At 43.3% G+C, this 27,706-nt stretch overlaps 2 protein-coding genes across 3 annotated transcripts in view; one reads left to right on the top strand and one right to left on the bottom strand.

The window, feature by feature from the left end:
* tpp2 (tripeptidyl peptidase 2) overlaps positions 1–8,180 on the top strand; it is a 222,366-nt gene extending 214,186 nt beyond the window's left edge. The window contains exons 28-29 of the mRNA XM_085998280.1: positions 5,114–5,233; positions 6,588–8,180. Of these exons, the coding sequence (XP_085854406.1) occupies positions 5,114–5,233; positions 6,588–6,677 (210 nt within the window). The 3' untranslated portion in view covers positions 6,678–8,180. The remainder of the gene's footprint in view (positions 1–5,113; positions 5,234–6,587) is intronic.
* Positions 8,181–9,639: 1,459 nt separating this feature from the next.
* LOC147111604 (methyltransferase-like protein 21E) lies at positions 9,640–24,565 on the bottom strand. Of its 2 annotated transcripts, XM_085998665.1 has the most exons (6): positions 24,201–24,560; positions 23,609–23,699; positions 21,667–21,750; positions 19,757–19,914; positions 16,628–16,745; positions 9,640–13,821 (listed from the first exon to the last, which is right to left on the bottom strand). In XM_085998665.1, the coding sequence occupies exons 2-6, from the start codon at positions 23,616–23,618 to the stop codon at positions 13,430–13,432; spliced, it is 762 nt and encodes a 253-aa protein (XP_085854791.1). In that variant the 5' UTR covers positions 23,619–23,699; positions 24,201–24,560; the 3' UTR covers positions 9,640–13,429. The 2 variants fall into 2 exon arrangements, with proteins under 2 accessions (XP_085854791.1, XP_085854790.1); XM_085998664.1 differs by lacking the exon at positions 23,609–23,699 and having other exon boundaries at positions 24,201–24,565.
* Positions 24,566–27,706: the final 3,141 nt, after the last annotated feature.

Raw genomic sequence — 27,706 nt, forward strand, 5'->3', positions numbered from 1 at the left:
TGCTTCTTTTCTTCTCCATTAATCAATGCAATGTTGCAGTACATAGTACCAGCAATAGATTGTAATTGTCATTTTAGATGTTTTCACTTTTGAACAATTTCTTTCAAAACCTTTTTATTGGCTACCCAGTAGCTTAGTTGGATTGAGCAGCAAGTAGCTGAGCTATAGAACAGAAAGTTCCAGGTTTAATTTCTGGACTCTGCTGAGCTATCTGATCTTAGCCATGCATCAGTTGGGCACTACAGGTGGCTTCACAAGCCACCCTAAGGCCAGGGAAGAGAAAAATCATCCAAGGGATTTTACTATCCAGTGACTCCTACTGGAAAAATATGTATTAATGGATGTCAGCTGAGGACAAGTTTGGGCTTTGGTGTGATGCTGTTAAGGATTGAATTATCTGGTGATAATTAGAGCTGGATTTTCATCTGTTATACTGCCCTTAATCAGGTGGTATAATGGTGGAAAGGCAGACAGGGGAATCCTATTGCATCCCCCGCCCCTACCATCGCCACCATGGATTTTCACCCAACCCCAGCAGAGTTTCTGTTTTACCAGAGCTTCAAAAGACTGAACACTTTAATGTTCAAATGAGTTTAAGTCCTACATTAGCAAGTTCATTGATACGCTTATCAATTACTCCATAAAAGACGATGAATCAGGAAGGTGATGAAAAGGCTTTTATTAACTAGAGAACAGAGCATGCCTCTCGTAGGTGGCTGGTTCCAAGAAGGAAGTGAGTCGGCGAAACCCCCACCTTTATACCTGGTCATGTGGGCGGAGTCAGCTGAGGCATGCCTTGGTACACAGCGCCACCCAGAGGTAACAATATACAATAACAGTGGTTTACCACATTCACTCCTTGTTTAAAATTAAGTCCGGCGGGGTGAAGGGTACTACAAGTTCGTGTAGTTAAGTCTATCAGGAGGCCTTGTCTAACGTCCTGATTGTCGTCGTGGTGGCGGCGGCGGTGTTGCAGCATCCAACGTCGGATCTGGTGTCTGGGTGGTCAGCGAAGGGTCCTGGGGCTCCGGCATGTCGTCTACAGGGGTTGGATTGGGAGGGGTGGTGGGGGATAACGGTGGTAGTTCAGGGGTACCCGAGGGTGCGAGATCTCGTATGGAGACCGTGTCCTCCCGCCCGTCTGGGTATGTCACCCAGGCATACTGGGGGTTGGCGTGTAGGAGGTGCACCCTCTCGACCAGGGGGTCCGTTTTATGGGTCCTTACATGCCTCCGCAGTAGGACGGGCCCAGGAGAAGTCAGCCATGCCGGTAGCGAGGTTCCCGATGTGGACTTCCTGGGGAAAACGAACATTTGCTCATGAGGGGTGGCATTAGTGGCAGTACAAAGCAGTGACCGGATGGAGTGGAGCGCCGCAGGGAGGACCTCCTGCCAGCGAGAGGTCAGAAGGCCCTTAGATTTTAAGGCTAAGAGGACGGCCTTCCAAACCGTCGCGTTCTCTCTTTCCACCTGGCCGTTCCCCCGGGGGTTGTAGCTGGTTGTTCTGCTCGTAGCAATACCTCTCGCTAGCAGGTACTGCCGAAGTTCGTCGCTCATGAAAGATGAGCCCCTGTCGCTATGTATATAGCTAGGGAACCCGAACAAGGCGAAGAGGTCATTCAGACATTTGATGACCGTGGTACTGGTCATGTCTGGGCAAGGGATGGCAAACGGGAAACGGGAGTACTCATCAATTATGTTGAGGAAGTACACATTGCGGTCAGAGGAGGGGAGGGGCCCTTTAAAATCGACGCTCAGGCGCTCAAAGGGGCGAGTGGCCTTGATCAGGCTTGCTCTGTCCGGCCTATAAAAGTGCGGTTTGCACTCGGCACAGATTTGGCAGTTCCTGGTCATGGTCCTGACCTCCTCGATGGAGTAGGGCAGGTTACGGGATTTGATGAAATGGAAGAACCTGGTGACCCCCGGGTGGCAGAGGTCATTGTGGAGGGTCTGCAGTCTATCAACCTGCGCGTTGGCGCATGTACCACGTGATAGGGCGTCTGGGGGCTCATTTAGTTTCCCGGGCCGGTACAAGATATCATAATTGTAGGTGGAGAGTTCGATTCTCCACCTCAAGATCTTGTCGTTCTTGATTTTGCCCCTCTGCTTATTATTAAACATAAAAGCTACTGAACGCTGGTCAGTGAGCAGGGTAAACCGTTTTCCGGCCAGGTAATGCCTCCAGTGACGCACCGCTTCCACAATAGCCTGGGCCTCCTTTTCGACAGAGGAGTGTCGGGTCTCGGGGCCCTGGAGGGTCCTTGAGAAAAAGGCCACGGGTCTGCCCGCCTGGTTAAGGGTCGCAGCTAGGGCGAAGTCGGATGCATCGCTCTCCACTTGGAAGGGGATCGACTCATCCACTGCGTGCATTGTGGCCTTCGCGATATCGCTCTTGATAAGGGTGAAGGCTGCACACGCCTCTGGTGTCAGGGGGAAGGAGGTGGATTTGATGAGGGGTCTAGCTTTGTCTGCATAGTGGGGCACCCACTGGGCATAGTAGGAGAAAAACCCCAGGCATCTCTTCAGTGCTTTTTGGCAGTGGGGGAGGGGTAGCTCCATTAGGGGGCGCATTCTGTCGGGGTCGGGCCCGATGACTCCGTTCTCCACCACGCAGCCGAGAATGGCGAGGCGTTTGGTGCGAAACATACATTTCTCTTTATTGTACGTTAGGTTCAGCCGTTGGGCCGTACGGAGGAATTTTTCTAGATTAACGTCATGGTCCTGCTGGTCGTGGCCACAGATGGTGACGTTATCCAGATAGGGAAAGGTGGCCTGCAGCGCGTTCTCGTCAACCATCCGGTTCATCTCCCTTTGGAAGACCGAAACCCCGTTGGTGACGCCGAAGGGAACCCTAAGGAAGTGGTAGAGGCGGCCGTTCGCCTCGAAGGCAGTATACTGGCGGTCCTCATGGCGGACGGGGAGCTGGTGGTATGCTGACTTAAGGTCAATGGTGGAGAATACTTTGTATTGCGCAATCTGGTTGACCATATCAGATATGCGAGGAAGGGGGTATGCGTCCAGCTGAGTGTACCGGTTTATGGTTTGGCTGTCGTCAATGACCAGGCGGCGTTTATCAGTGGTTTTAACGACTACAACCTGGGCTCGCCAGGGGCTAGTGCTCCCTTCGATAATGCCCTCCTTCAAGAGCCGCTCCACCTCAGAGCTAATGAAAGCTCTGTCCCCGGCGCTGTACCGCCTGCTCTTGGTAGCGATGGGTTTACAGTCGTGGGTGAGGTTAGCGAACAAGGGAGGGGGGGGGGACTTTTAGTGTGGAAAGGCTGCAGGTGGTTTGCGGCAGGCAATTTAAAAGGTGTTGGTTGCAGACTGTGAGTGGGGGGAGGGGTCCACCGTATGCTAATGTGACACTTTTAAGGTCGCACTGAAAATCCAACCCTAGCAGCACGGCAGCGCAGAGATGGGGCAGGACTAGAAGTTTAAAATTTTTATATTCTGTGCCCCCAACCGAAAGGGTCACCACACAGTAGCCGCCGACGTCCATTGAATGGGACTTGGACGCCATAGAAATCCGATGGCACGTCGGCAGGACCGTGAGGGAGTGGCTACGTACCGTGTCTGGGTGAATAAAACTCTCTGTGCTCCCGCTGTCGATTAGGCAAGTGGTGGCGCGGCCGTTTACCGTGATATCCATCATGGAGCTGGATAGATGATGAGGGAGGGCTTGATCCAGCGTAACGGAGGCCAGTGTATGGCTTAGTGAGTCGGTATGGTCGTCCGACGAGACGGTGGTCGAGTCCGGAGACGAAGTGGCGGTTGAGTGCGGCGGATAAAATGGCGGCGGCCATGCGGCCGGAGGTGCACAAAATGGCGGATAAGATGGCTGCCCCCATGGTTCACACGCGGCGCTGCTGGCGTTCGCTGGTTTCCCCCCTGCAGGCATTGGCGTAATGGCCTTTCTTCCCGCAGCCCGAGCAGGTAGCGGTCTTAGCCGGGCAGTGCGCTCTAGGGTGTTTTAACTGGCCACAGAAATAGCATTTTTGGGCCTGGTTACGGGGCATCGCTGCGGTTCTTACCGGGGGCGGCTGTCCCAGTTGATTTCGGGACATCGCTGCAGCAGTTGGTGCCGGGGGCGGCGGTCCCATGTCCCACGGTCGCGATGGCCATGGCGCGGCGCCGTTACGTGAGCATGCTTCGAGGTTTCGGTGGGCCGCATCTAGCGAGAGCGCAAGGGCTACGGCCGTCTTCAGGTCGAGCTCCTTGCTTTCGAGCAGTCTCTGCCGGGAGTAGTCAGACTGGAGGCCCCTGACGAAGGCATCACAAGTAAGTCCCTCCGCGTGCCCCGCAGCCGTTACCTCCTTACAGTCGCAGTCTCTGCAGAGTGTCTGTAACGCCCGTAAAAATGCCTCTACCAATTCCCCCGGTTGCTGCCTGTGGGATCCCAAGAGGTGTCTGCCGTAAATCGTGTTCACTCGGCGCGTGTATTGCCCTTTTAGTAGTTCGAGGGCCGCCGTGTACGTAGTAGCATCCCGGATGAGCGTATATACTTGAGGGCTCACCTGGGCGGTCAAAACTTTTAGTTTGTTCTCCTCCGATGTCACGGCGGAGGCGCCTAGGAAGGATTCAAAGCAGCTCAGCCAGTGTTCGAAATTGGTTGATGAACCCGCTGCTTGAGGGTCGAGGTCCAGGCATGCCGGTCTGAGGGCTCGCAGCAACGCCTGCTGTTGTTGCTGTTCAGGTGTCGCCATTTTACTTCTAGTTAATAAAATTGATACGCTTATCAATTACTCCATAAAAGACGATGAATCAGGAAGGTGATGAAAAGGCTTTTATTAACTAGAGAACAGAGCATGCCTCTCGTGGGTGGCTGGTTCCAAGAAGGAAGTGAGTCGGCGAAACCCCCACCTTTATACCTGGTCATGTGGGCAGAGTCAGCTGAGGCATGCCTTGGTACACAGCGCCACCCAGAGGTAACAATATACAATAACAGTGGTTTACCACATTCATAAAGCATAAAATGAGCAGAGTGATAATATTAGAGTGCTTGCCCAAAAGTTGGGTAGAAATTTGGAAAATTGAGGCTGGCACGTTATTACTTAATTCTGTTTCTTATGCTACAATACATCTATTTGCTTTTTTTCTGTCATTTGCCTTGATAGGTTTTAACTTTTGCATACAAGCATGCACTAGTGAACAAGATGTATGGTCGAGCACTCAAGTTTGCAATAAAACTTCTGGAGGATAAACCGAGTAAGGAAAACTGGAAAAATTGCATCCAGGTAAGACTTGTGTATATAATAATGTAGAGTTTTGCTTTAATGCATTACAATGGGAGACAAAGGTTTCTTTCACAGGTACAAAATCAAAAAAGCAAGAATGGGTAGAAATAAGGAGAGAAGATATATATGTAAATTGCCACAATTGGTTGCTTATTTAAGCCAGTGGGAATCCCTCCCTACATTAAATATACTTGACTTTGATAGCTCGTATCAACCTGTATGACATTAAGAAGCGTGTTATGATCCAGCAGGCATTCTTTTTAACTCAGCAGATTTAAATTGTATTAAACTACATCATTAAACTCCCATGATCCTTTAATTACAACACTAGTTTATGTATTTGCTTGAACACATTGTAAAATTCTCTGTTCTCAATGAACTAATTTACAGAATGTGTTGATCATGCTTATAAGCATTTCACCCTTATAAATACAGTATAATGTATTGACAGTAATTTCCATGGGGATTCTCCTGCCCTAACTTCAACAGAAAGCCCAGAGAAACAACATAAAGTATTGTTTGCGCTGTTTCTCCCAATGTTTCCACCAATCTTCATGACCAGAAAATTATCTTTTTGTTTTATATACAAAATAGTTTAACAATCATTACCTCTACTGAAAATAATTAACTGTTGGAGTTCAGGTGACAGTCAAAAACTGCTTAAGATTTGAACTCATCGGGGGGGGGGGGGGGGAGAGAAATTGGTCCCCATCGTGCTGTCTTTTTGGGCAGAAAATTAGAGTTGTGGGTCAAGTTTCCAGGCCAATCTCACTCAATCTCCCCCATAAGTGCACCGGCTGCCAAATTGACAGCTGGCAACTTTCAAGTGACATGGGCACCCACCTAAAATGGCGTTAGGACCCTTGAATATGCTAATCAGGGGTCTAACAACTGTTTTCAGACCCCACTGTCAAATTCAGTATAAATTAGTCCACTTAATTGTTCCAGTTCTATAATGGCCTAACCAATGGTCCTTAAAGGGATTATTGAAGGCCAGGAGGAGCAGGGTGCAAATTGAGCAGGCGTCCAATTTGAAGTGAGCCTCAGGTTGACTTCTTCAGGCAGACGATCCAGGCCACTGAAGTTAACAAGTGCAATAATCAAAATTTATCCCTGTGATTGAGCTGCCAACATCAAATTGGCTGGATAGCTTTCTATTTGCAACGTTACTTGTTTAACATTGTGTAGGTAATAATGGACAAAGCCAATAAAGAGATGTATTCTTGTTCTGTGAAATCCCTTAATGGTCAATATACCCTGAAAAAAAATTCAAGTTGTTAAAATGTGTGCATTACTGGTTTGGTGTTTGCTGTTCAAGTGTTTGTAGTAATATTCAGGTGTTTGTTTCACTTAGGTAATGAAGTCGCTTGGATGGAGCCATTGTGCATCGTTTACAGAGAGTTGGCTTCCTGTAATGTATCCACAAGACTATAGCCCTTTCTAGGATAAATGTTACAGGCATCAAATTGAATGAAGAAAGTAAATTTAGCAATTTTTATACTTTTGTCTTTTTCTAAAAAGGCAGTTTTTAAAAAATATTTTGGACTTTTATACAGTATGTTTTCATTCATTAATGGATGCAATTATTGTATGACATGTCTGTTACTCTTTGCCATGATACCTACTTGATTTTAAAATAAATTGTGCATTGTTTAATTTTCTTTCAAAGTAAAGGCAAATATGGTTCTGTTTTGCATGATTCTCGGTGTTCCTTAAGTTTAATTGTTACTGTTTTGAAATAGATATTTATATATCTTTTTATTTATTGAGCAGACTGGTATTCATGTATTTAGGTTTACTGCTTCTGCATATTTGTCAACTAACTTTTTTTTGTCCTTCACTGGGCCCAACTTGTATATGGCATTTGTCTTGTGTTCTAACTTTTATCCCAAAATTTAAGGAAAATGTGTCTACTTTTAACACAAAAACAATTCCTGGACACTTTCTGTCCCCAGAAAGAAACTGAATAATTTTGGCAACTGTGCTTCATACACACTTGAATTTCAGTACGGCTGTGGAACATGATATAAACTCGCGAAAATATGAAAAAGGCAAGTTATAGATGCATTGTAAAATGTGTTTAGTAAAAGAAATATACTTGACATTTTTTACTGTCTTTTTGGATAATTTTCCTATGCCTTATGCATTCTTATATGAAAATATATCTTTAAAGGCCTTTAGTACTTTTCTACTTTGCCTACCTAATGGGCCAAAGTACAGTGTAGGAGAGGAAATAAGTTGTCATTCAAAACTTACACATTTTCATTAATTTGAACAATATAATTCCAGTCCATGCAAAACATAAACAGAGTACAGTAATATTTAACAAATTATGCTAATCAAACCTAATTTCCGCAGCCAAGTTTGGTTTGAATATTAGACTTCAATAATTTAAAATTTATAACTCTCGTCTTGATTAAACATGAAGTACAGGTAAAGCCATCATTGAAATAGGAATAGTCTTTTCTAATACATTATTAAACAAGTCATATGTAAGCCCTTTCAAAGTAATAATCTGAACAACTTTGTCAAACAAGAATAGTGTTTATAATGCAAGTTGTATGGGTAAAGTGCCATAGTATTGCTATGTTTTAAATTAAGGTCCAATATACGATACTTGTCTTGAATCTGGACACCTATTCGTAAAATACTGTAGGGCTTCAGTTGGCTATGTGAATATGGGTACTGGTGCTCGTATTGCTGTAGTTGGTAAGATTTCCATGCAAGTGATGACATGTTCAAAATCTACTTGCAATAAGTTCAACTTTTTTTTTCATTTTTGAGATAGTGTGGTACAACATTTATTCTTCAAAGACCATGAAAATGTGATGATTACCCGGTGTTCCTCCTGTGCTGGTGCCACCAACTTCAGTTAATGTATAAACACGTGTATTGTCCTTATACAGCAAAAATCCATTATTAAAATGCCAAACCGTGATGCATAAAACATGAACTTGTATGACTTTAAGTCTCTACTTTAAATATCATTAACCATATTTTCTATATTATTTTTCCAACTTTTGTTTTCTATTTTGAAAATTATCAATAGTATGGCGAAAAACTTCTCAATTTATAATCGAAAAGATTACAGATTCAGTGCACAGAAACACATTGAAATATTAACATTTTACTTGTTATTGTACATGGTGTTCAACGCGTTTTTATTCCATTCCTCGATGAAATTTGGGCATTACAGGATTGATTTCACTCCTTAGTATCTGTAACTTTTTTAAAGTTTTTTTTGGTCTTTTTATTTCAATTTGTGAGGTATTTTCATGTCCGCTACAGCTGATAACACACATCCTTGACATCTAGCATTCACAACTAGTTATTAACAGAATGTGGCATTAAAAAAGCTCTTAAAATAGTTGATATACTGTTTGCAGGATTTACCAATCTGCCTATATTGTATCATCGCAGACGAGCCATCAACGGTGTAATTTTATATATAGGGGGAGAAATTCGGTGGGTTAGCGACTTACCACCCAGGCGAGATGAACGACTCCCGCGAACTTTGATGAGAGGTATGAGGCAGCGGTAAGACTTTGCACCATGATCTCCTTCGCCCGGAGATCGCGACATCATTGCCATGCGCATTGCCCTGGTAGCAACCCGAACTCAAACTTCGGTTCTGCCCCCTGCAGCATCGCCGGATGACAACACCGACAGCTGCAGGGGGCGTTGATCAGGAGGCTGGGTGCTTCGGGGGCGAAAGTTAAAGGGGAGGTTGCTGAGGTAAGTAACTACATTACTGAAATATTTTTTCAATTTTTCTTTATTTCTCCTCCTGGGCTGCAATTGATCAGCCCAGCAGTCTGCTGGAGTGCATGGGGCTGATCGAGCTGGATCACAGCCGCCGTCGGGGACCAGCTAACTGGTCCCAATGCAGAGCCTGCAGCGATGGCCCTTCCCTTTAAGGGAGGGAAGGAGCCTCGGAACGCGGCAGTGCTGCACGGCCCATTGTGCAGCGCTGCACAACTATCGCCCCACCTGCTAAATCAAGTGCTCCACTTCCTTCCTGGAGCGCTGAAACCCAATTTTTTAAAAGCTGGGAATCATTAGCGCCTGGGGCGATACTAAATTTCTACCCCATAGAGTGCACAGTGTATAAAAATCAATTCACTTCCATTTGGTACTCAAAGCTTTACTGGTAGCTGTAACAAGGTGGATTATAAACCCAGCAAAACAAAGAAGTTAATATTTGACAAGAGAAAGCATTCCTAGTGTAGAATCTGATGTTTGGTTGTTTATCTTCTCAGTTGGATACAATAGCTTCCTGAATTTTAATTTGTTGCAAGCTTTACCGTTCACTGAGAGATTCCATGATGGCTGCAAATTATTACTTTAAATTTTTGTAGGCAAGTACCATGTACACCATGTTTGAAAACTCCACAAGGTAAAACATCATGGGGACACACACAGTAATTTATTTGAACAAATAAACATTGAATGACAAAACCATGTGTCCAAAATAAAGTACACACTGCATAATTGGCAAACAAACTCTCTTATTAAAAAAAAACGTATTTTAATCTGTTTTATATTTTCATCCCCATCTGTCTTTGGATTTCCCTTTGGGTGGTGGAGGCGTGAAAGGATATGGGAATGGGGTGGATACATGTAATTAGGACTAATCGTTCATGTGGAGGGTGAACGCCGACATGAACTGATTGGGCCAAATGACTTGTTTCCATGGTGTAACTTCTATGGTGTAACTGGGGAGAAAGCAGGGACAGGGTACTGAATTTGGATGATCAGCCATGATCTCATTAAATGGTGGAACAGGCTCGAGGGGCCGAATGGCCTACTCCTGCTCCTATCTTCTATGTTTCTATGTATCTCTTGACTGCCAAGTGACTGGTTTAAAATCTTCTGCTAATTCTGTTCTGTGAGTAGCCAAGAGGAAGTACAGAATCGGTCCTTGGTCCTCCTAATTCCTGAGGGAAAGTGCTTAACTGCCATTTCCCATCTACCATGGGACTATTGGAGATCAAGAAATTGCTGCGAGCTTATTGAAGATCAAGAAATTGCTGAGAGCTTTTTTGGTGGCTAAATGCGTAAATGCATTGTCAGTCTGGCCATACTGACCAGGGAGGTCTCTGTTTTGATCTCTGGCCTGGCGTTAGCTGATCTGAGTACCTATACTATAATTGGTTTTAGCAATCCTGGGCCAGGAAAGGTAAGCACTGCCAAGGTTTGTATTTCTGATCACTATCCAGTACCTCCTATTGGATTTTGGCTGAGGCCTAAATGGCTGAGCTGTGGGACCATCTGTGGTCAAATAGCTCACTAACCCTACGTTTACAAATGAAGAAAGGTCACTCAGCTGGGATACTATAGGGCTGCTGGCCTCCATAGAACCGTACCCTAGCCGCAGTCAGCTACTTCAGGAAAGGAGGGAAAACTGAGTGGGAAAATGATGTGCAAACCTGCATTTTGCCACTATATGTTGCTGCTCTCGTGCTACCACGATGGCACATCTTTAAAACAACATCTTTATTAAATAAATGGTCATAAAGCCATATTTAGAATTTCCATCACAAGTGGACAAGTCTGTGATATTAGAAATGTTAATTATAATGAATTGAGAAAGAAGATGCCAAGGCTCAAAATTGCAAGAAATATGTGGAATCAGCACTCAAAACGGTGTAGTTTTCTTTTATACTGTTATACTACAAATTTGATGATGCAAATATAAATTTGGCATTAAGATGAAGACCCTGACAGACTCTTTCAAATCACATTGTGATAAATCCAGTTTACAATTTAGTTGCCAGGACAAGTTCAATCTTCTTCAGGCTAGTAGGCTTACACTGGTAACTAAGTTGAATAGGTGTGAAGTCTAAACATGGTCACACAATCAAGGTGTTCTTTTTCTTTCTCTGAAACCAGAAACAATAAGAGGATACCAGGTGTGTTTTGTTTTGGAGGAAATGACCAATAAACATGAATGTAAGTGAGACAGCATTGTTCACATAATTTGTGTAGTGTCAGTGCTGTTATGCTGCTATTAATAGCAAGCCAGTAAGTAATGTTAATGTGGCAATATGTTTTATTACTTGGTACCATTTATTAACCTGAAATAGAACTGAAAAGCTACCCTTAAGTGAAGGAGGAGGATAGGGTTCTGCTCAATGCCAAGAACTAGCATTGAGTTTCAAAATGCCCAAATAAATTAATGATCTTGTACACTTTAGAACTGCTTAGCTGAAGTCCCTTAGTAACATATGTGTGAGGAAACCTCCTTGATATAAGTTTACAGTGTGAGTTTCTTCAAGAAGCTCGACTGCATCCAGGACAAAGCAGCCCGCTTGATTGGCACCCCATCCACCACCTTAAATATTCACTCCCTCCACCACCGGCGTACCGTGGTTGCAGTGTATACCATGTACAAAATGCACTGCAGCAACTCACCAAGGCTTCAGCAGCATCTCCCAAACCCACGACCTCTTCCACCTAGAAGGACAAGGGCAGCAGGCGCATGGGAACACCACCACCTCCAAGTTCTCTTTCAACTCGCACACCATCCTGACTTAGAAGTATATCGCCGATCCTTCATCATCGCTGAGTCAAAATCCTGGAACTCCCTACCTAACAGCACTGTGGACGTACCTTCACCACACGGACTGCAGCGGTTCAAGAAGGCGGCTCACCACAATATCGAGGGAAATTAGGGATGGGTTATAAATGCTCGCCCACATCCCATAAACTAATGTTTTAAAAAGTGGGATCCTATAATGTACAAAGGACCCAATGCCATTTTAACTGCCTAAAGGGTGGAGTGTCTGCTGCGGATGCTCTGCTTAGTAAAACCTGCCAGTACAGCAGAAGAAGCCCGAAAAGGCAAGTGCTAAAATTATTTTTGTGTGACCACGAGGAGCAGGAGTCCTCCTCCGACCTCTACAAGAACAATGTTGACTGCTTCTGTCCCAGGCTCGTGCTCACCCAATTTAGCCTTTTCCCAGCCTGGTCGATATTGCGTCGGCCTGGAGCCAGTGAGCTACATCGGGACATCCGTTCAGGACGTGCAGTCCGATGTATATATGTTAATGAGGACCAGTCCTACAAAATGGCCCAGGCCTCCCCCACCCCCCAATGGTTGAAATCTACTCCCGTGTTTAATATGAAATATTTTAACAAACTTGAATTTAAACCGAAGTGATCCCCTCAAAGATAACTCATTTCGGCACATCCTCTTAGGTGGACTGCCAATGACTTACTGCATCCATTTTCTAGTCGCCGAAGAATTGAATATAAAGTTTAATCCATACTAACATGTCATGCTAACAATATCAAGTTAAACTTTGCTAGAGGTTCTTCTCTGGCTGAAAAGCACTTTCAAAGCAGTTTTCAGTCTGGCTTTGAAAATAGATAGGGAGTTAGTGCAGACAGCTTAAAACAGGCAAGTTTTAGCAGAACCAGATCCAATGTTTTGGAAATAAGTTATGGTTAATAGAAAATAAAAGTTAATAGCAAAGGCATGCAAAGCAAAAGTTACGGTTTAAATTAATTTATAATCAGGATTTTGAAAACTGATATTTTGTTAACACAGCAATAACAAAGTGCCATATAATATTCTGCATTATTGCTGTGAGGTTTGGTGATGCTCGAGCCTTATAATGTGTGGCAAAATGTGAAAGAAGATTGTCTGACCCAGTGGTACAGAGTCCCCCTGAATGCTGGAGCTTCAGGGTTAGTTTTGCTGGGTTTTTGTGTGTTTTCTCTTAAAGAGCATTTATATTAGTGATTAAAGTGTTACTTTTTCATTAGTAAATACAACTTTCATATTGGTTAGTTAATACAAAGAAATTACTATTATACCAATCTGATCAATAAATCAACTATTTAAACTTGAACATGCATTAAAACATTAACTTTTTAAAGACAGCAGATTTCACTTTAAATTCAAGCAGCTTGTGTGATAAACAGTGCAAACTATTGGTGAATAGTGGGTAAAATAGTCCAATATATTTCGGGGTGCTCAATGTGATAAAAGCTGGTGCACAAGTTGAAAGAAACTGACTTCTAAAACAGAAATGAGCAATTCATATAATTAAATGTGTAAATTTACAGTACATTGAATACTGTATGGGGTTTATTTAAGATAGATTTAACAGAAACCACTCTTTCCTCTGAATTATTAAGTGCATTGTTTTTAATAGAAAAAGTGGCTATTTTCCACTAACTATTGTTCAATTACTGCACTTTCTTTGTCCCTTTAATTATTACCGTTTCGGAATTTCGGATATCTGCAAGAACTACTGTATCAAATGTTGCTTTGAATCTTTCCAAAAATTCGTAGTCTGAATTAAATCTTAATTTGTTTGCCCATAATATTACACTACCTGATTGACAAAAGTAACCAAATGTAACCAGTAAATCTGCCAGACAATCATGATGATAAACAACATCAGCTGCTAGGATGTAATCATAATGATCAGATTGAGGAAAGTTTTTATCTAAATCTACATTCCAAACCAACTCCTTAACCTGGGGCTGATGCTTGGTTCTGCTTCGTGTATTTCTCATAAGATTACTTTGTAAGTTTCCAACCACACAAGAGAGATCCGTACCAGTTACATAAGCACCTGAGAGAAAAGGCATAAATAATCAAACATACTGGTGCATACAAAATTGACTATCAATTTCTATATCATTGATCGGTGAATGATATTAAAATATGTTGCTCCATATTAGTAAATTAATTATGTCACATTGAAAATTATAATGTGCATGTGACTTCACATTAGCCAGAGGCCCTGTGTAAGTCAATAAATACACGTAAAATTTAATTATGATTTCTTTAAATCAAAATTATTGATTATACTGATCATCTACTTCACAACTTAATTTGTTTGTGAGAAACTAGGGCTGAATTTTAACACCCAAAATTGGGTGGGTTGGGGTCAAGTCAGATGTTAAAATTTGAAACCTGACCCCAACCACCTACTTCTGGGCTCAACGGAGGCAGGACAAGGGACGGGCAGCCAAATCACTCCAAGGAGGCGGGTTGGCAATTTAAATATTTTAATGAGGCTGGCAGCCTCTGATTTAACCTAGTTTGCTGGTTTTACACTGGGCGGCTGGGTTTCTCTGGCCTCGGAAAACCTGGTAGCTGAAGGGAGGTGGGGACAGCTTCGGGGAGAAGGTATGTGCCTTTACAGCACTGCTTGTGGGCCAGGAGGAGCAGGAGTGCTTTTCCCGGCCCCGCAAGCTCACCCCCCCCCCCCCCCCCAAATCAGACCCCTCCGATACAAAGACCCCCAGGAGCAGGGGGAACCCCCCCCCCCCCTGCTCCTGGGGCCTGCTCTGAGACCTCCCTGCCCAACTGGGAGCCAAGCCTGTCAATCAGGCTGATCCAGGCAGGGAACCTGTCAAAAGACGCACGGGTTTTTCATCTGAAACACTGTCCCCCAACCCGGCCTACGTAACTTGTCCCTGTTAATATCCAGACCTATATGGCTGTTACCAATGTCAATTACAATAAAATTGAAATATACAGACATGGATAAGGGAAGTCTTATCTTTACAATATTAGCCTCACTAACAACAGCTTGCATTTATAGAATGCTTTTAACGTAGTGAAATGTCCCAAATTTGATACCAAGCCACATAAGGAAATATTAGGACAGATGACCAAAAGCTTGGCCAAAGAGGTAGGTTTTAAGGAGCATATTAAAGGAGAGAGAGGTGGAGAGGTTTAGGGAGGGAATTCCAGAGTTTAGGACCTTGGCAGCTGAAGACACGGCCGCCAATCGTGGAGCGATTAAAATAGGGGATGCACAAGAGGCCAGAATTGAGTTGTTGCAGGACTGGGAGCCAGTTTAGATCATTGAGCACAGGATGATAGGTAAACAGGACTTGGTGCTAATTGGGATACAGGCAGCAGAGTTTTGGATGAGCTTAGGTTTATGGAGTGGAAGATGGCAGGCCGACTTGGAGAGCATTGGAATAGTCAAGTCTAGAGGTAACAAAGCATGGACAAGGTTTTCAACTGCAGTTATACATGCATATTGTGGATCATTACGCAAGGGGTTTGAACCTTTCACTCCCGAAAAGAAGGTTGAGGCCAGACTCCTGCCTTGCCTCCCACTTCTCAGCAACATCATTACACTTTTTGACAACCTGTCAACAGAGAACCTCCTTTTTAAATTTAAAAAAAAAATTTCAAACGTATAGTGTTTAGCTCGAGTTATATGATGGAATATAGATATCTAAATATCAAGCCAAATTACCAGATTTTAGAAAACCTTATGGTGCATGGTATAAATGAAACGGTGTGCAGGTATTGAACTTTGGGAGAGCAAAAGTGTTTGCCTTTCTCTTCCCACCCAAATCCCCTCAGCCGGTCATAAAATAGCACTGATATTGGATGACAGTATAATTAGAGTATCTCCAGCAGTAGCTTCTCTTTCCACCCCTGCAGAATCACCTAAGGAGTCCCCCAAGGACCCATTGTTGTCTCCCCCCCCCCCCCCACTCCTCATCTGCATACTGCCCCTCGATGACCACATCTGCTAACATGGGGACAGCTTCCATATGTGCGCTGATGATGCTCAGCTCTACCTCTCCACAATCTCCCTCAATCCCTCCACTGCCTCTGTGCTGTCAGACTGCTTGTTCAACATTTAGTTTTGGTTGAGCCACAACTTCCTCTAGCTGAACATTGGAACGATGAAAGCCATCATCTTCAGCCCCCACCATAAATACTGTACCTTCGCCACCAACTCGATCCTTCTCCCCAGCAAAACCAGATTCCTCATATCCTCAAGGTCCTTTTTGACCCTAAGCTAAGTTTCCATCCCCACATCCTCTCCATCAGAAAGACTCCCTACTTCCCCTCCCATAACAGAACCTGCCTCCGCTCCACCTCAACCTATCTGCCGGCAAAAACCTCATCCATATGTTTGTCACTTCCAGACCCGACAATTCCGATGATCTCCACTCTCTGTAAACATAAGCTCATCCAAAACTCTGCTATCTGTATCCTGTCCTATAACAAATCCTGCTTGCCCATCAGCCCATCCTTGCTGACCTATATTGGCTCCCAGTCACCTCAACTTTAAAATTCTCATCTTTGTGTTTAAATCCCTATCTCTGTAGCCTTCTCCAGTGTTCCCCCAAGCTCGCTGTTCCTCTGATTTTAGACTGTTGCCCACTCCTCCCCCCCCCCCACACACACACACCCTCCTCCTGAAAAACCCCTTTGGCCAAGCTTTTGGTTGCTCCTGCTTCTTGGGTTGGGTGTCTGTTTTTTTCTTTATGCTTCCAGGAAACCTCTTGGGATGCTTTTCTACATTAATGGCACTAGGTAAATGCAAATTGATATTGTGAAGATTAAAATAGGAAGAATAGTATAAATAAAAATGTAAGTGCATGTTTCATAATACTAACCTAGTAAGCTAGCCACAGTAGACAACAGTCCTGTTCCAGCTCCTAGTTCTATTACATTTTTGTCATTAAGATTGAATTCCTTCCAGTTGTTTTCTAGGAAATGGCACAGTTCAACTGCCTATAGGAAGAAACAATTATAACCCTGGTCAATAATTATTTTATATATGCTAGTATATTGCTTACAGTAACTTAATGAATAGAAGTACTTTTTTCCAATACAAGATACTGATGGAATTCAGAGACATTAGAAACTTTCTCTTGAGCCAGCTATTGGCCAGAGTCTGAAACCAAATTGTGACCGTTGACATGACAAAATTGAATGGGAAATGTGAGCAGAAAAGCATGACCAAAAACCTGAGCGAAGAGGGCATAGTCAGTGATTGGCTTTTGTCCTTGATTGAGAACTCTGAAGCCAGAAGCTTAAAGGGGCACGCATATCTTTCAGGTAAGTTTGCATTTATGCTTTGGGACTGGATTTTTTTTAATTTTAGCTTGGTGCAATACATGTTAAAAGTTTTTTTTAAGTGTGCAGGGAATGCTGCTGGATGCTTGCAAGGCCCCGGATGGTAAAGGAAGGCCTCTGAGATGACAAGATGCTGCAAATACTCAGCCAGTCAGGCAGCATCCGTGGAGAGTAAAACAGAATTCACATCTCCAGCTGAGATGCTGCCTGACCTGCTGAGTATTTCCAGCATTTTATGCTTTCATTTCAGCTTTACAGCATCTGCTCGCTAAGGGAAGAGGAAGACGCAGAAGAGTAGGAAGCAGAAGGAAGGATGCAACCCAGACAGCCCCTTTCTGGCCGGAATATCTGGGATGGAATCATCCGCCTGCAGTACCAGTGACCACAACTCCAATTCCCCTTTCAACATTAGTCCCACACCTTACCTTCCCTCTGCTACTTCCCTCACAATGTCCTCTTGGCCTTAATGCTGAAATAAAAGCCACCACAAAGCAAACTTTCCAATTTTACACATCTATCCATCCAATATGACATCAAGAAATCAACTCATCACCCTTATGCATTCTCTTAGTGACTATCTTGTGTGTGCCTTTGCCTATCCTATTGGTGTCACGCAGTGCTACCCCAGTGGCTGCAGCATGGCTGGTGGAAGGCTGCTGACTTTCAATGGGGGACACTGCAAGTGGCCTTGCTGGTTGACCTTGAGGAGCTGGGAGTGTGAAATTGAGTAAGTGTTTTTTCTTTTCTTCATCCTCGTCCTCGTCAGGCTGCATTCCTTGGGTGTGTGAACTGAGGAAGGCACAAGGGTGGAGTTGTGGTGAGGGGAGGGCAGGAAAGCAAGAGGTGCATGCGAGGAGGAGGATAACATATGAGGATACCAGCATCTTGTATCCTTTCAACCCCACCGCTGGCCAAGGGCTCAGCCATGCCCCTGCCAAGAATGGCCAGCAACATCATCTCCAAGTGTTTGAGGTGAAGCTAGGAATGGAAGATGTGCCTTGTGATTGGCACAGATTGTTGGTAGGTGAGTGATGGGGTGGGGGGGGGCGGCGGCGGCAGTCATGCATTGAGCAGTGTGTGAGGCTAGTGGTGCAGTTGTTAGAGGGATTTTGAAGATACATTCATTGACCTTGACACCTGGTCTGAGGTCATGAAGCTTCTTTGGGCACTGGAGCCAGGTGGTGGGGGCGACACTGCTGGCAATGACGGCCTCGGTGATCTGGTCCCACATCGATTTTTCTTGAGGGCCTCCTGACCCCTGTGGGTAGAGGACCTCTCTTGCAGTGTTGACCCCTGCACAAAGCTGGAATGCTGCGTGCGAGACCCTGGGCACCCCTTGCCTGGCTTTCTAAGCCATTTGTGTTAGTGCTGAAGCACTTTTCCCATTTTATTTAGGTGCGGAAGGGAATTTGGCTTTAAGAGCTGAAGATTCCCATTTTGCAATTTTAATTTTTAAAAATTCAGAAGGCAGTTGAGCTGTAAGGGCTAAAAACTGCCTATTTTTACAATGAACAGTTACACAGAATTATCATTATCCCTTTGTCTTGTTCTAACTACCACATGATTGTATTATTGCTTAAATGTTGAGTGCTGATGACAGCTGTTTGAATACTGATTTTGAAGGTGCATTTTATAAGAAAACTGCATTAACACAGACAATGATGCCAAACAATCCCTGTGTGTATTGCTCTTAGTTCAGCCCCTTCACTAACACTTTCCAACTGGTAGAAAAATTCAAAGCTCAACAGGATTGGGCAAAACAGAACAATGCTATTGTTACTTATAATTATTTATAACTTTTAATTTTAAAAAGAGGCTTGAATGGAGCATCTCTTCCTTTAATATAATATAACTCGTACTTACGGGTAAATAATCCAGTGTACTCCAATTCATCACTAATCATTGGATTATATGTGCAATTTTAGAACATAATTTGGGAAACCTGGTCTGAACTTTACGGTTGGTGGGTTGGTGGGGTGATGTAATTCCCTTTTACAGCATTATCCTCAGCTATGTGGTAATATAAGAATCATTCTAATTTTAACTCCCTGTTGAATGCATTTACACTTTCTTCCTTTCCTGTGCCCTCACTATGTTGTGCACCACGAGAGAGTGACGAGCTGTTTCCAGGCCTCTGCCTGGGCTACTCTGTAACCAGCTGCCCTGAGGTGAACGACAGTGACTCGGGACTCTGTAACCAGCTGCCCTGAGGTGAACGACAGTGACTCGGGGACTCTGTAACCAGCTGCCCTGAGGTGAACGACAGTGACTCGGGGACTCTGTAACCAGCTGCCCTGAGGTGAACGACAGTGACTCGGGGATTCGCACTCCAGTGTTCACTACCACCCCTGGGTGGGAAGCATCTAGATTAGTAATGCAGCATATAGGGGAATCGCAGGGATGAGCCTGGTGACCACAGACATGAACTTGTGACCACCCCCACCCCCCATGGCACACACAGCGCTTTGGAGCTCCAGTATGCGGTGCAAAAACACTGCATTCATCATTTTAATCGTTACAAATTGTTAAATTATAGTAAATTTACACCAACTCCTGTGAACCATAGGAAGTGTTATTAATTTGTTTTTTTATTCTATGTCTCCCATTTTTTTTTTCTCCTCCCCAAGTCTAGGCTCTAAATGTAGTATGTGTTAAGTAAGACACACCCCTGGCCAGGTCACAGCTCCAAAGTGATCAATAGATTCTTGGATGTTGATCTCAGAACCTGCAAACAGGTAGAGTTCCCTCGGAATGAAGCCGTAAACGGAGGGGAACCAAACCCTATGAGCAGCGTCTGAAGACTTTTTGGCATCCGTGAGAATTTCTGGTGGAAAGAAAACATAAATCTACAATTAACAAATAATATAATTTGGATTGAAATAATAGTGTACTATCAACAATCCATCTATTCACGTACAGGTTGAAGACATATTGCTCTTTATGTAGGCTCCATTTTGTTATTCCTGTATATTTTCATTCATAATTAAAAACACACCCTGACTAAGATCTATCCTCCGTTTTCTCACTTATTATGTGACAAGGTCTGATACGATCAAGTCCTCAGGGAGGTAACGAAAATGTTACCTTGTCTTTGAAACAGGCTGGCACTGAAAAGACAATCCTCTGAATAATCTTTAAGAATTCATGGCCTCACTTCTCCCTATCTCTGTAACCTCCTACAGCCTTCCCCACCCCTAAATTCTCCTTTCCTTCCACTCTTGTGTGCACACGTCCCTTTATCCCGCAGCTTGTGGCCTTGCCTTGATCCACCTAAGCCCCGTGTTTTTGAATTTCCTCCAACTCCTCCACTTCTCTGCCTCTCCTCCCTTAAGATCCTTCTTTGATTCAGCCTCAGTGAAGTGCCTAAGGCTGTTTTTCTATGTTAAAGGCGCTATATAAAGGAAAGTTGCTATTGTTAAATATATATTTTAATCAGAACATGCTCCTATTATGAGTGTAAATGCAAGTAGTTTCAAAGCAGCATTGGCTAGGAGCCTGGGTCCAGGTTATCACTTGTTCTTTTGGCTGCAGATTATTAGGAAAAGCAAAATATATTTTAAAAGGGAGAAGTGTCAACAGCACCAACAATAATCTTCCTAAAAGCTTGTTTTTTCTTCTGGCCAGGAGAGTTTACAGGTTTGTTATTAAATCAACCACCTGGGAAAATAGGAAAGTAGTAGACAATAGATATTAAGCTCCATGTACTTGCGATCAAATAGAAGGGAAAAAAACATTTGCTAAAAGACAGATTTCAAATGCGCTACTTTTCGCTTTGTTGTCAAAAAGTAATTGCCTCCTCGCAGCAATGTGAAAAAACCAAAGGTGGGAGCTTGGGCAGAAGCAGGGGGAACATTATTATAAATAACCCAAGAGGGAGAATCACAGGTTATTTAGAATTGCATTAAAACATCTTGGAGGGCAGTATCTTGGTTGTGATTTTTCCTATTGATGACTGAGGCTATTACTCAGCAAGTGGAGGATAACAGCATCATTTACTGAATAAGGAAGATACTATGAAGGCACATGAACAGTCTTTTGGCTTAGAAATATCTGGAATACCTGAGATTTATGAGCAATTGTTCTGTAGATTTATGCTGCATACATGGAGATAACATCCATGTTGTATTTACATCCATAGCTGATGGCAAAGGCCATTGACCTCACAATACTTCACAATGTATTGCAATGAAATACATTTTAGAAATGTAAGTGCAAAACCAACAGTTACAATGGTAATGATGCACTGGTAGATCTTGCCACTGTATTTCTATAATCCACCATTCTCTCTTTCATGTAGCCTGAGTATAGCCATATGGCTCTGCGAGGTGGTCATCAATTGGTCATCTTAATGTGGAGTTGTTGAGTCACAATTCTCTTCTGTAGTTTACAGCTTCAACTTTATTTTTTCTTTTATATTAACACATTAAACACCATTTAAGAATCTTGACACTTTTATATTTAGTATTTGTACTCTCATATGTACACACATCCATGCTCCAAGAGAAAGATAAATGCATGTTTACTATAAAGATGCTGATAATGCTATATAGTATATATTGGTCAAATATAACCATACCTTCATTTTCAGTAGAAGATTCTGTTTCTGGCTGTTCTTCCTGGTGTTGAATTTCAAATTCCTCCTCAACCTCTGCAGATATATCTATGGTAGAGATGGTCTCCATTGCAGAAAGATTACTGCACAAGTCACAAATCAGATTATTGCAGAATAATAATACCTTTTGTGTTTCAGTTGAGAGGAGTATTACAAGAGTAAGGCAAGGAATGGCAAATAAAAGGCTGCTGGCCCCTGTCCAACAGGGGAGAACCACAGGTGGGGGGAGTGACTGAGAAACATTTCTTTTCTCTGTGTTGGGAAAAGCCTTTCAATTGCTTGAAGTTTGGTATGGAGATGGAGGATAAGAGGGCAAATGGAGAGTCTGCACCTAATATTTTTCTTTTAGTCTCATTTGCACTTTGGTGTGTTTTTATTCCAAGTCCTGATGTTTGTATTTTTCAGTCACACACCCAGTGTTTTTTTTTATTACTGCGAGTCTTTTTTTAGTACTGTTGCTAGCCTTGTGCTTTTATTTTAAAGTCCATACAGTGTGATAGCTCAGCACTAAAATTCTATAAGGGGTCTGCCAGGCTACATCAAACTTATGTGCATTTCAAACATTTTCTGTTTTAAACACACAATGCTAGAAATTACTCTGAGTGAAAACAGAGGTAAATGCTTAATGTGCTAACATGACATTCCTCTGCTATTTTAACAGGCATTAACCCTTAAAATAAGTTTTTAAAAGTTGCTTTTTAAATTAATTTCGTTGGGGACAAATGCTAAGCAAACACATTCATAACTATGACTCCCAGAAGCCATTAGCTTATTAAACCATTTTTGCCTAAAATGAGTAGTGGGAGACAATAATGTCCTATTAACTAGTTCATACAGTTCTGTCCTCCAATCAATTTGATTGGTTTTGGTACATTCAAGACCTGCCTTTCAGCTGATCTGGTTGGACCTCCAATCCCAATTGTAAATCTGATATATTTTGTGAAATTCAAAGAAGATAATGAGTGAATTATGCTGTCAGTTAATAGTGCTTGTAATTGGCATGTATGATTCTGGACTTGAGACCTACTGAATAGCTTCTAGGGCTAACCAGCAGAAGGTGGAAGCAAGTGACCCTGCTTGCTTGGCCTGGGCTCAGCAAATTCTCAGCAGCACAGTAAGATCATGAATTTACACACAGGAAACATGCATGGATCTATATCTTTGACCAATCCATGGCATGTTGTGCTACACTAGAGCATTCTTCGAATGAAGGCAGAGGGCTGCAATTTTTTTGTTTGGGGAGCTGGTTGGGCCAAATCAGTCTTTCGGATGAGATGTCAAACCGAGGACCCGTCTACTCGGACATAAAAGATCCCGTGACGCTATTTTGAAAAGCAGGGGCGTTATCCCCAGTGCCTTGGCCAATATTTATGCCTCAATCAACATAACAAAAACAGATTATCTGGTCATTATCACATTGATGTTTGTGGGAGTTTGTTGTGTGTAAATTGGCTACAGCATTTCCTACATTACAACAGTGACTACATTTCAAAAGTACTTCATTGGCTGTAAAGCGCTTTGGAACGTCCTGAAAGATGCTATAGAAATGCAAGTCTTTTTTAAATGCAAAATGTTAAATCCTATGGAATTAATGTAATACACCTAATCACAGTACTTTCCCTTTGTTCTTTCCTGCTCTCCCCCCCCCCCCCCTCCTTTCCCTGCCTCTGTGCTTGCTTAAAAACTGTTAATCTCAAACATCATCTGCTTCTGATGAAAGGTAATTGACCTGAAACATTAACTTTGTTTCTCGCTCCACAGATGCTGCTTGACCTGCTGAGTGTTTCCAGCAATTTCTGTTTTTATTTCATATTTCCAGCACCTGCAGTATTTTGCTTTTGTTCCTATAGAATTAAGTTCTATTGTGGTGGTGTTCTAATTTTAATCATAAACAGAGTGACCAAACCTGGGTACATTTTTCTCAGCACTTCACTGTATCAGGGCATAGTAATGCAGAGTGGAGAGTCATTCAATCCAGGACATACACACTGTTGGAACTGAGACAAAGAAGTATCTCTTTAGAAGTGGGGTTTGGTAATGAATCACTAACTTGGTTAATCTAGTCCATTACACTATTTGTTTACAACCCAACTAAGAGAGATACACTGATCATGTTACTTGGACCCATTCCCTGTGTTCGCATATTCATTACTTTGGAATGCTTTAATATTTTTAGTTTTTCATTTATCGGCTTTTACTAGATTCTTTGGCAATCAATGCTGTGGATATACACACGGCCACACAAACCCTTTCTTTAGTAGCTGGTAAATCTTTATGAAGATACAATTTATTTCTCACAAGCATACTTTGTTTCTAATGGTTAGCAGTAATGCACAATAAAACTTAATTCAAATTAAGTGCAAATATTTCAGCAAGACTTGAGGAAAATATGAACTAAAATCTAATTATAGATGTGAGGAAAATAAAAATGTGTGCACAATTGAGTAAATAAGCAGCATAAATTAGAAGTATGAAAATACACAAAATAAAATTTGTACCTTTTCTAAAGTAGATTGATAACTGTGATGTGTCTTCACGCCTGAGAAGTGTCAGCAGCATTCGGAGTTGGACTGCAGTAAGTAAAGCCACCTCCGAAGAATACTCCTCCCCTCCACCAAAAGCCAAGTGGTATTATTGTCAATTGCACAGCAACATTATCCAATAACAACAGAATTCATTATCTAATAGGGACAGCATTCAAAAACTTGCACCTGTCTGTAGGAGCCCTTGTGCTTGTTTTGGACAGGTTTGGATAATACATCACGCGTTAATACTGAGCAGTTACAATTCCTCTATAGCGATGGTAGGAGAAGGGCATATCTGGGAGAAGGATTGCACTCCACATTTCGGCATCCTGAATGTGGGGTAGCCATAATTCATTCGTCTCTAGTTTGACTTCCTGGAAGCTGTAATGTTGGAGTGTGTAATCTATTGAGGGAGTCTACATGCAGTACACCAGAACTGAACATCTGACATGATTTGAGCATTGAGCGAATCACCCTGGGTGAATTCCTGGTGGTGTTCTCCAGATTTTCCGCTGTAACTTCGGTGGAAGATCAGTGGAAATAACGGACAAATGATAGAAACAACCATTTACGCCGTTTCTCTGGGGTTTCCTAAGAATTTACAAGGGGAGACCTTGTCGAAATTTTACCCGCATCTATTAAATTTACTGCTCCATGAATCGGACTGACTTAGACATAGGAACCTGAACAGAGCAAGATGATCTCTGGTAGGAATAATCTCAGAGCTTCAACGGAGAGGTTTATTTAATTATTCATGTGAACAAACAAATGTAAGTGACACAGGAAGGGACCTGTTGGGTTGAGTGTGGTATCTGTTTAGCACAATGCAGGACCTGGGCTATGCTCCTCGACTGTACCTTGCCGCACGTAGGTCTCTACCCAGCCAGGGCTGGACAGCTCTGCCTATGCACTTTTGCAGCATGTGCAACAGTCAGCTGCAGAGCAATTGATTCTTGTGTTATAAAAGCAGGCAGCAACCTCTGTCTTGCATTAAACGGTGCAATACTAAATTTAAAACAGTTACGTGAGGTCCAACAGACTGGACAGGTTTAAAGCTTGGCTTTGCACTGGGATGGAGTTATACTGCAACTAGTCCGAACTCCAAGCAGTGTGAGACTACCTACTGACGTTGATCTCACATATCTTCTTGCTATATATGTATGAAATGATACTGATAAGGTCAACCTAGAATATTACTTCAAAGTAAACCAGAAAAGTAGGACCGGGAGTTTTTAAAAGCTGCATCTCTTTAATTAGAAGTATGAAAAGTAAATTTTAAAGTATAGGAAGAACTTTATTCAGAGATTGATAAATGTTCGGGATAATATAACAGGCAGGATAGTAGAAATAACATTTTTAGGAATGTTCGATTAACACCTGAATGTTCTGGTAGGAATGTGAGGGTACCAAAGGGGTGAGCTTTTGTGGTTTTCTCAATCTTGACTTTTCTGGCATTTACCCAGTTAGAGGAGAACCTCTGCACTAAAAGCATCAAAATCAACTATAATAATGAAATGATTCCAAAAATTAAGGAGCATATTTCCCACATTAGAAATAAGTATTAAAATACATCTTTTTCTGTTCCTGTGCAGCACCTTTTTTTTATTCGTTCATGCAATGCGGGCATCGCTGACAAGGCCAGCATTTATTGCCCATCCTTAATTGCCCTTGAGAAGGCGGTGGTGAGCCACCTCCTTGAATCACTGCAGTCCATGTGGTGAAGGTACTCCCACAGTGCTGTTAGGGAGGGAGTTCCAAGATTTTGACCCAGCGTTGATGAAGGAACAGAGATATATTTCCAAGTCAGGATGGTGTGAGACTTGGAGGGGAACTTGGAGGTGGTGGTGTTCCCATGCACCTGCTGCTCTTGCCCTTCTAGGCAGTAGAGGTTGCAGGTTTGGGAGGTGCTACCGAAGAAGCCTTGGCGAGTTGCTGCAGTGCATCTTGTAGATGGTACACATTGCAGCCACAGTACGCCGGTGGTGGAGGGAGTGAATGTTTAAGTTGGTGAATGGGGTGCCAATCAAGCGGGCTGCTTTGTCCTGGATGGTGTTGAGCTTCTTGAGTGTTGTTGGAGCTCCAGGCAAGGGGGGTGAGTATTCCATCGCACTCCTGACCTGTGCCTTGTAGATGGTGGAAAGGCTTTGGGGAGTCAGGAAGTGAGTCACTCACCACAGAATACCCAGCCTCTGACCTGCTCTTGTTGTCACGGTATTTATGTTGCTGGTCCAGGTAAGTTTCTGGTCAATGGTGACCCCAGAGGATGTTGATGGTGGGGGATTTAGCAATGGTAATGCCATTGAATGTCATTGGGCGGTGATTAGACTTTCTCTTGTTGGAGATGGTCATTGCCTGGCACATGTGTGGCGCAAATGTTACTTGCCTCTTACCAGCCCAAGCCTGATTGTCATCCAGGTCTTGCTGCATGCGGGCACAGACTGCTTCATTATCTGAGGAGATGCAAATGGAACTGAACACTGTGCAATCATCAGCGAACATCCTCACTTCTAACATTATGATGGAGGGAAGGTCATTGATGAAGCAGCTGAAGATAATTGGGCCTAGGACACTTCCCTGAGGAACTCCTGCACCTAAGCCAGGAGCAGTGTATTCGGCAGCTCTGCTTCACCAAGGAGGTGGTCACAGAGCTCTTCGAACTAGACTTGCAGCCTCAGACCAGGATGACAATTGCTCTTCCAGTGGCCCTTAAGGTGACCATGGCCCTGAATTTTTTCTTCCAGGCAGGAACAGGCAACATAGCAAATATCTTGCAGTTCGCTGTATCCGGGAGGTCATAGAGGCTCTGTACTCTAGGAGAACGGAATCATGATGACTTCATCCTGCGCGAGTCTGCTGTGCCAGCAATCTTCCAGCCACCACGTCAAAGCTGAGGGTGGCTGCTCAGTTACAAGGGCTGTCCGCTCGACACCTGGCTGATGAATCCCCTCTGCAACCCCACCACTCATGGTTAGCAATCATACAATGAGAGCCATGCTGCCATGAGGAACCTCATCAAACAGATCATCGGGGAGCTCAAGCAATGGTTCCACTGCCTTGATCGCTCGGGAGGAGCCCTCCAGTACTCACCGGAGCAGGTGTCCCAATTCTCCACAAATTGGCCATCATGAGGGCATAGCCCTTGCCACCACGGGTTCCACGACCACCCCAGGAGGAGGAGGAGGTGGAGAAGGAGGAAGGGAGGAGGCAGCCTGCAAATCTCCGTTCCAGACGGGCTGCCCATGAGCACATCATCAGACTTCGGTTTCCATGAATGAAACCATAGATCCCCGTTGCTCAACACTTCCCCACCTTACCATTCCTCTGTCCCGGAACATCATGGTGTCCTCTTGGCCACAAAGCTGAAATGAAAGCCAACACAAAACAAACATTCCAAACATAATTTATAAATGATTAATTCCAATATTACATTACAAAGTCACTAATCACTATTGTGCATTCCTTAGTGTCTTTCTTTTGTG

This window comes from Somniosus microcephalus, chromosome 10 (assembly GCF_052327205.1).
Source record: "Somniosus microcephalus isolate GS21.2 chromosome 10, FLI_Smic_1.0, whole genome shotgun sequence".
Classification (NCBI taxonomy): domain Eukaryota; kingdom Metazoa; phylum Chordata; class Chondrichthyes; order Squaliformes; family Somniosidae; genus Somniosus; species Somniosus microcephalus.

Bases quoted from the DNA above. Each gene is read 5' to 3' on its own strand.
- LOC147111604 (XM_085998664.1), bottom strand. From the start codon at position 24,261: ATGCTGCTGACACTTCTCAGGCGTGAAGACACATCACAGTTATCAATC. The intron at 21,751-24,200 runs GTACAAATTTTA...TCTCTACCATAG, and splicing joins ATCAATCTACTTTAGAAAAG to ATATATCTGCAGAGGTTGAG. The intron at 13,822-16,627 runs GTTAGTATTATG...CTTTTCTCTCAG, and splicing joins TACTGTGGCTAGCTTACTAG to GTGCTTATGTAACTGGTACG.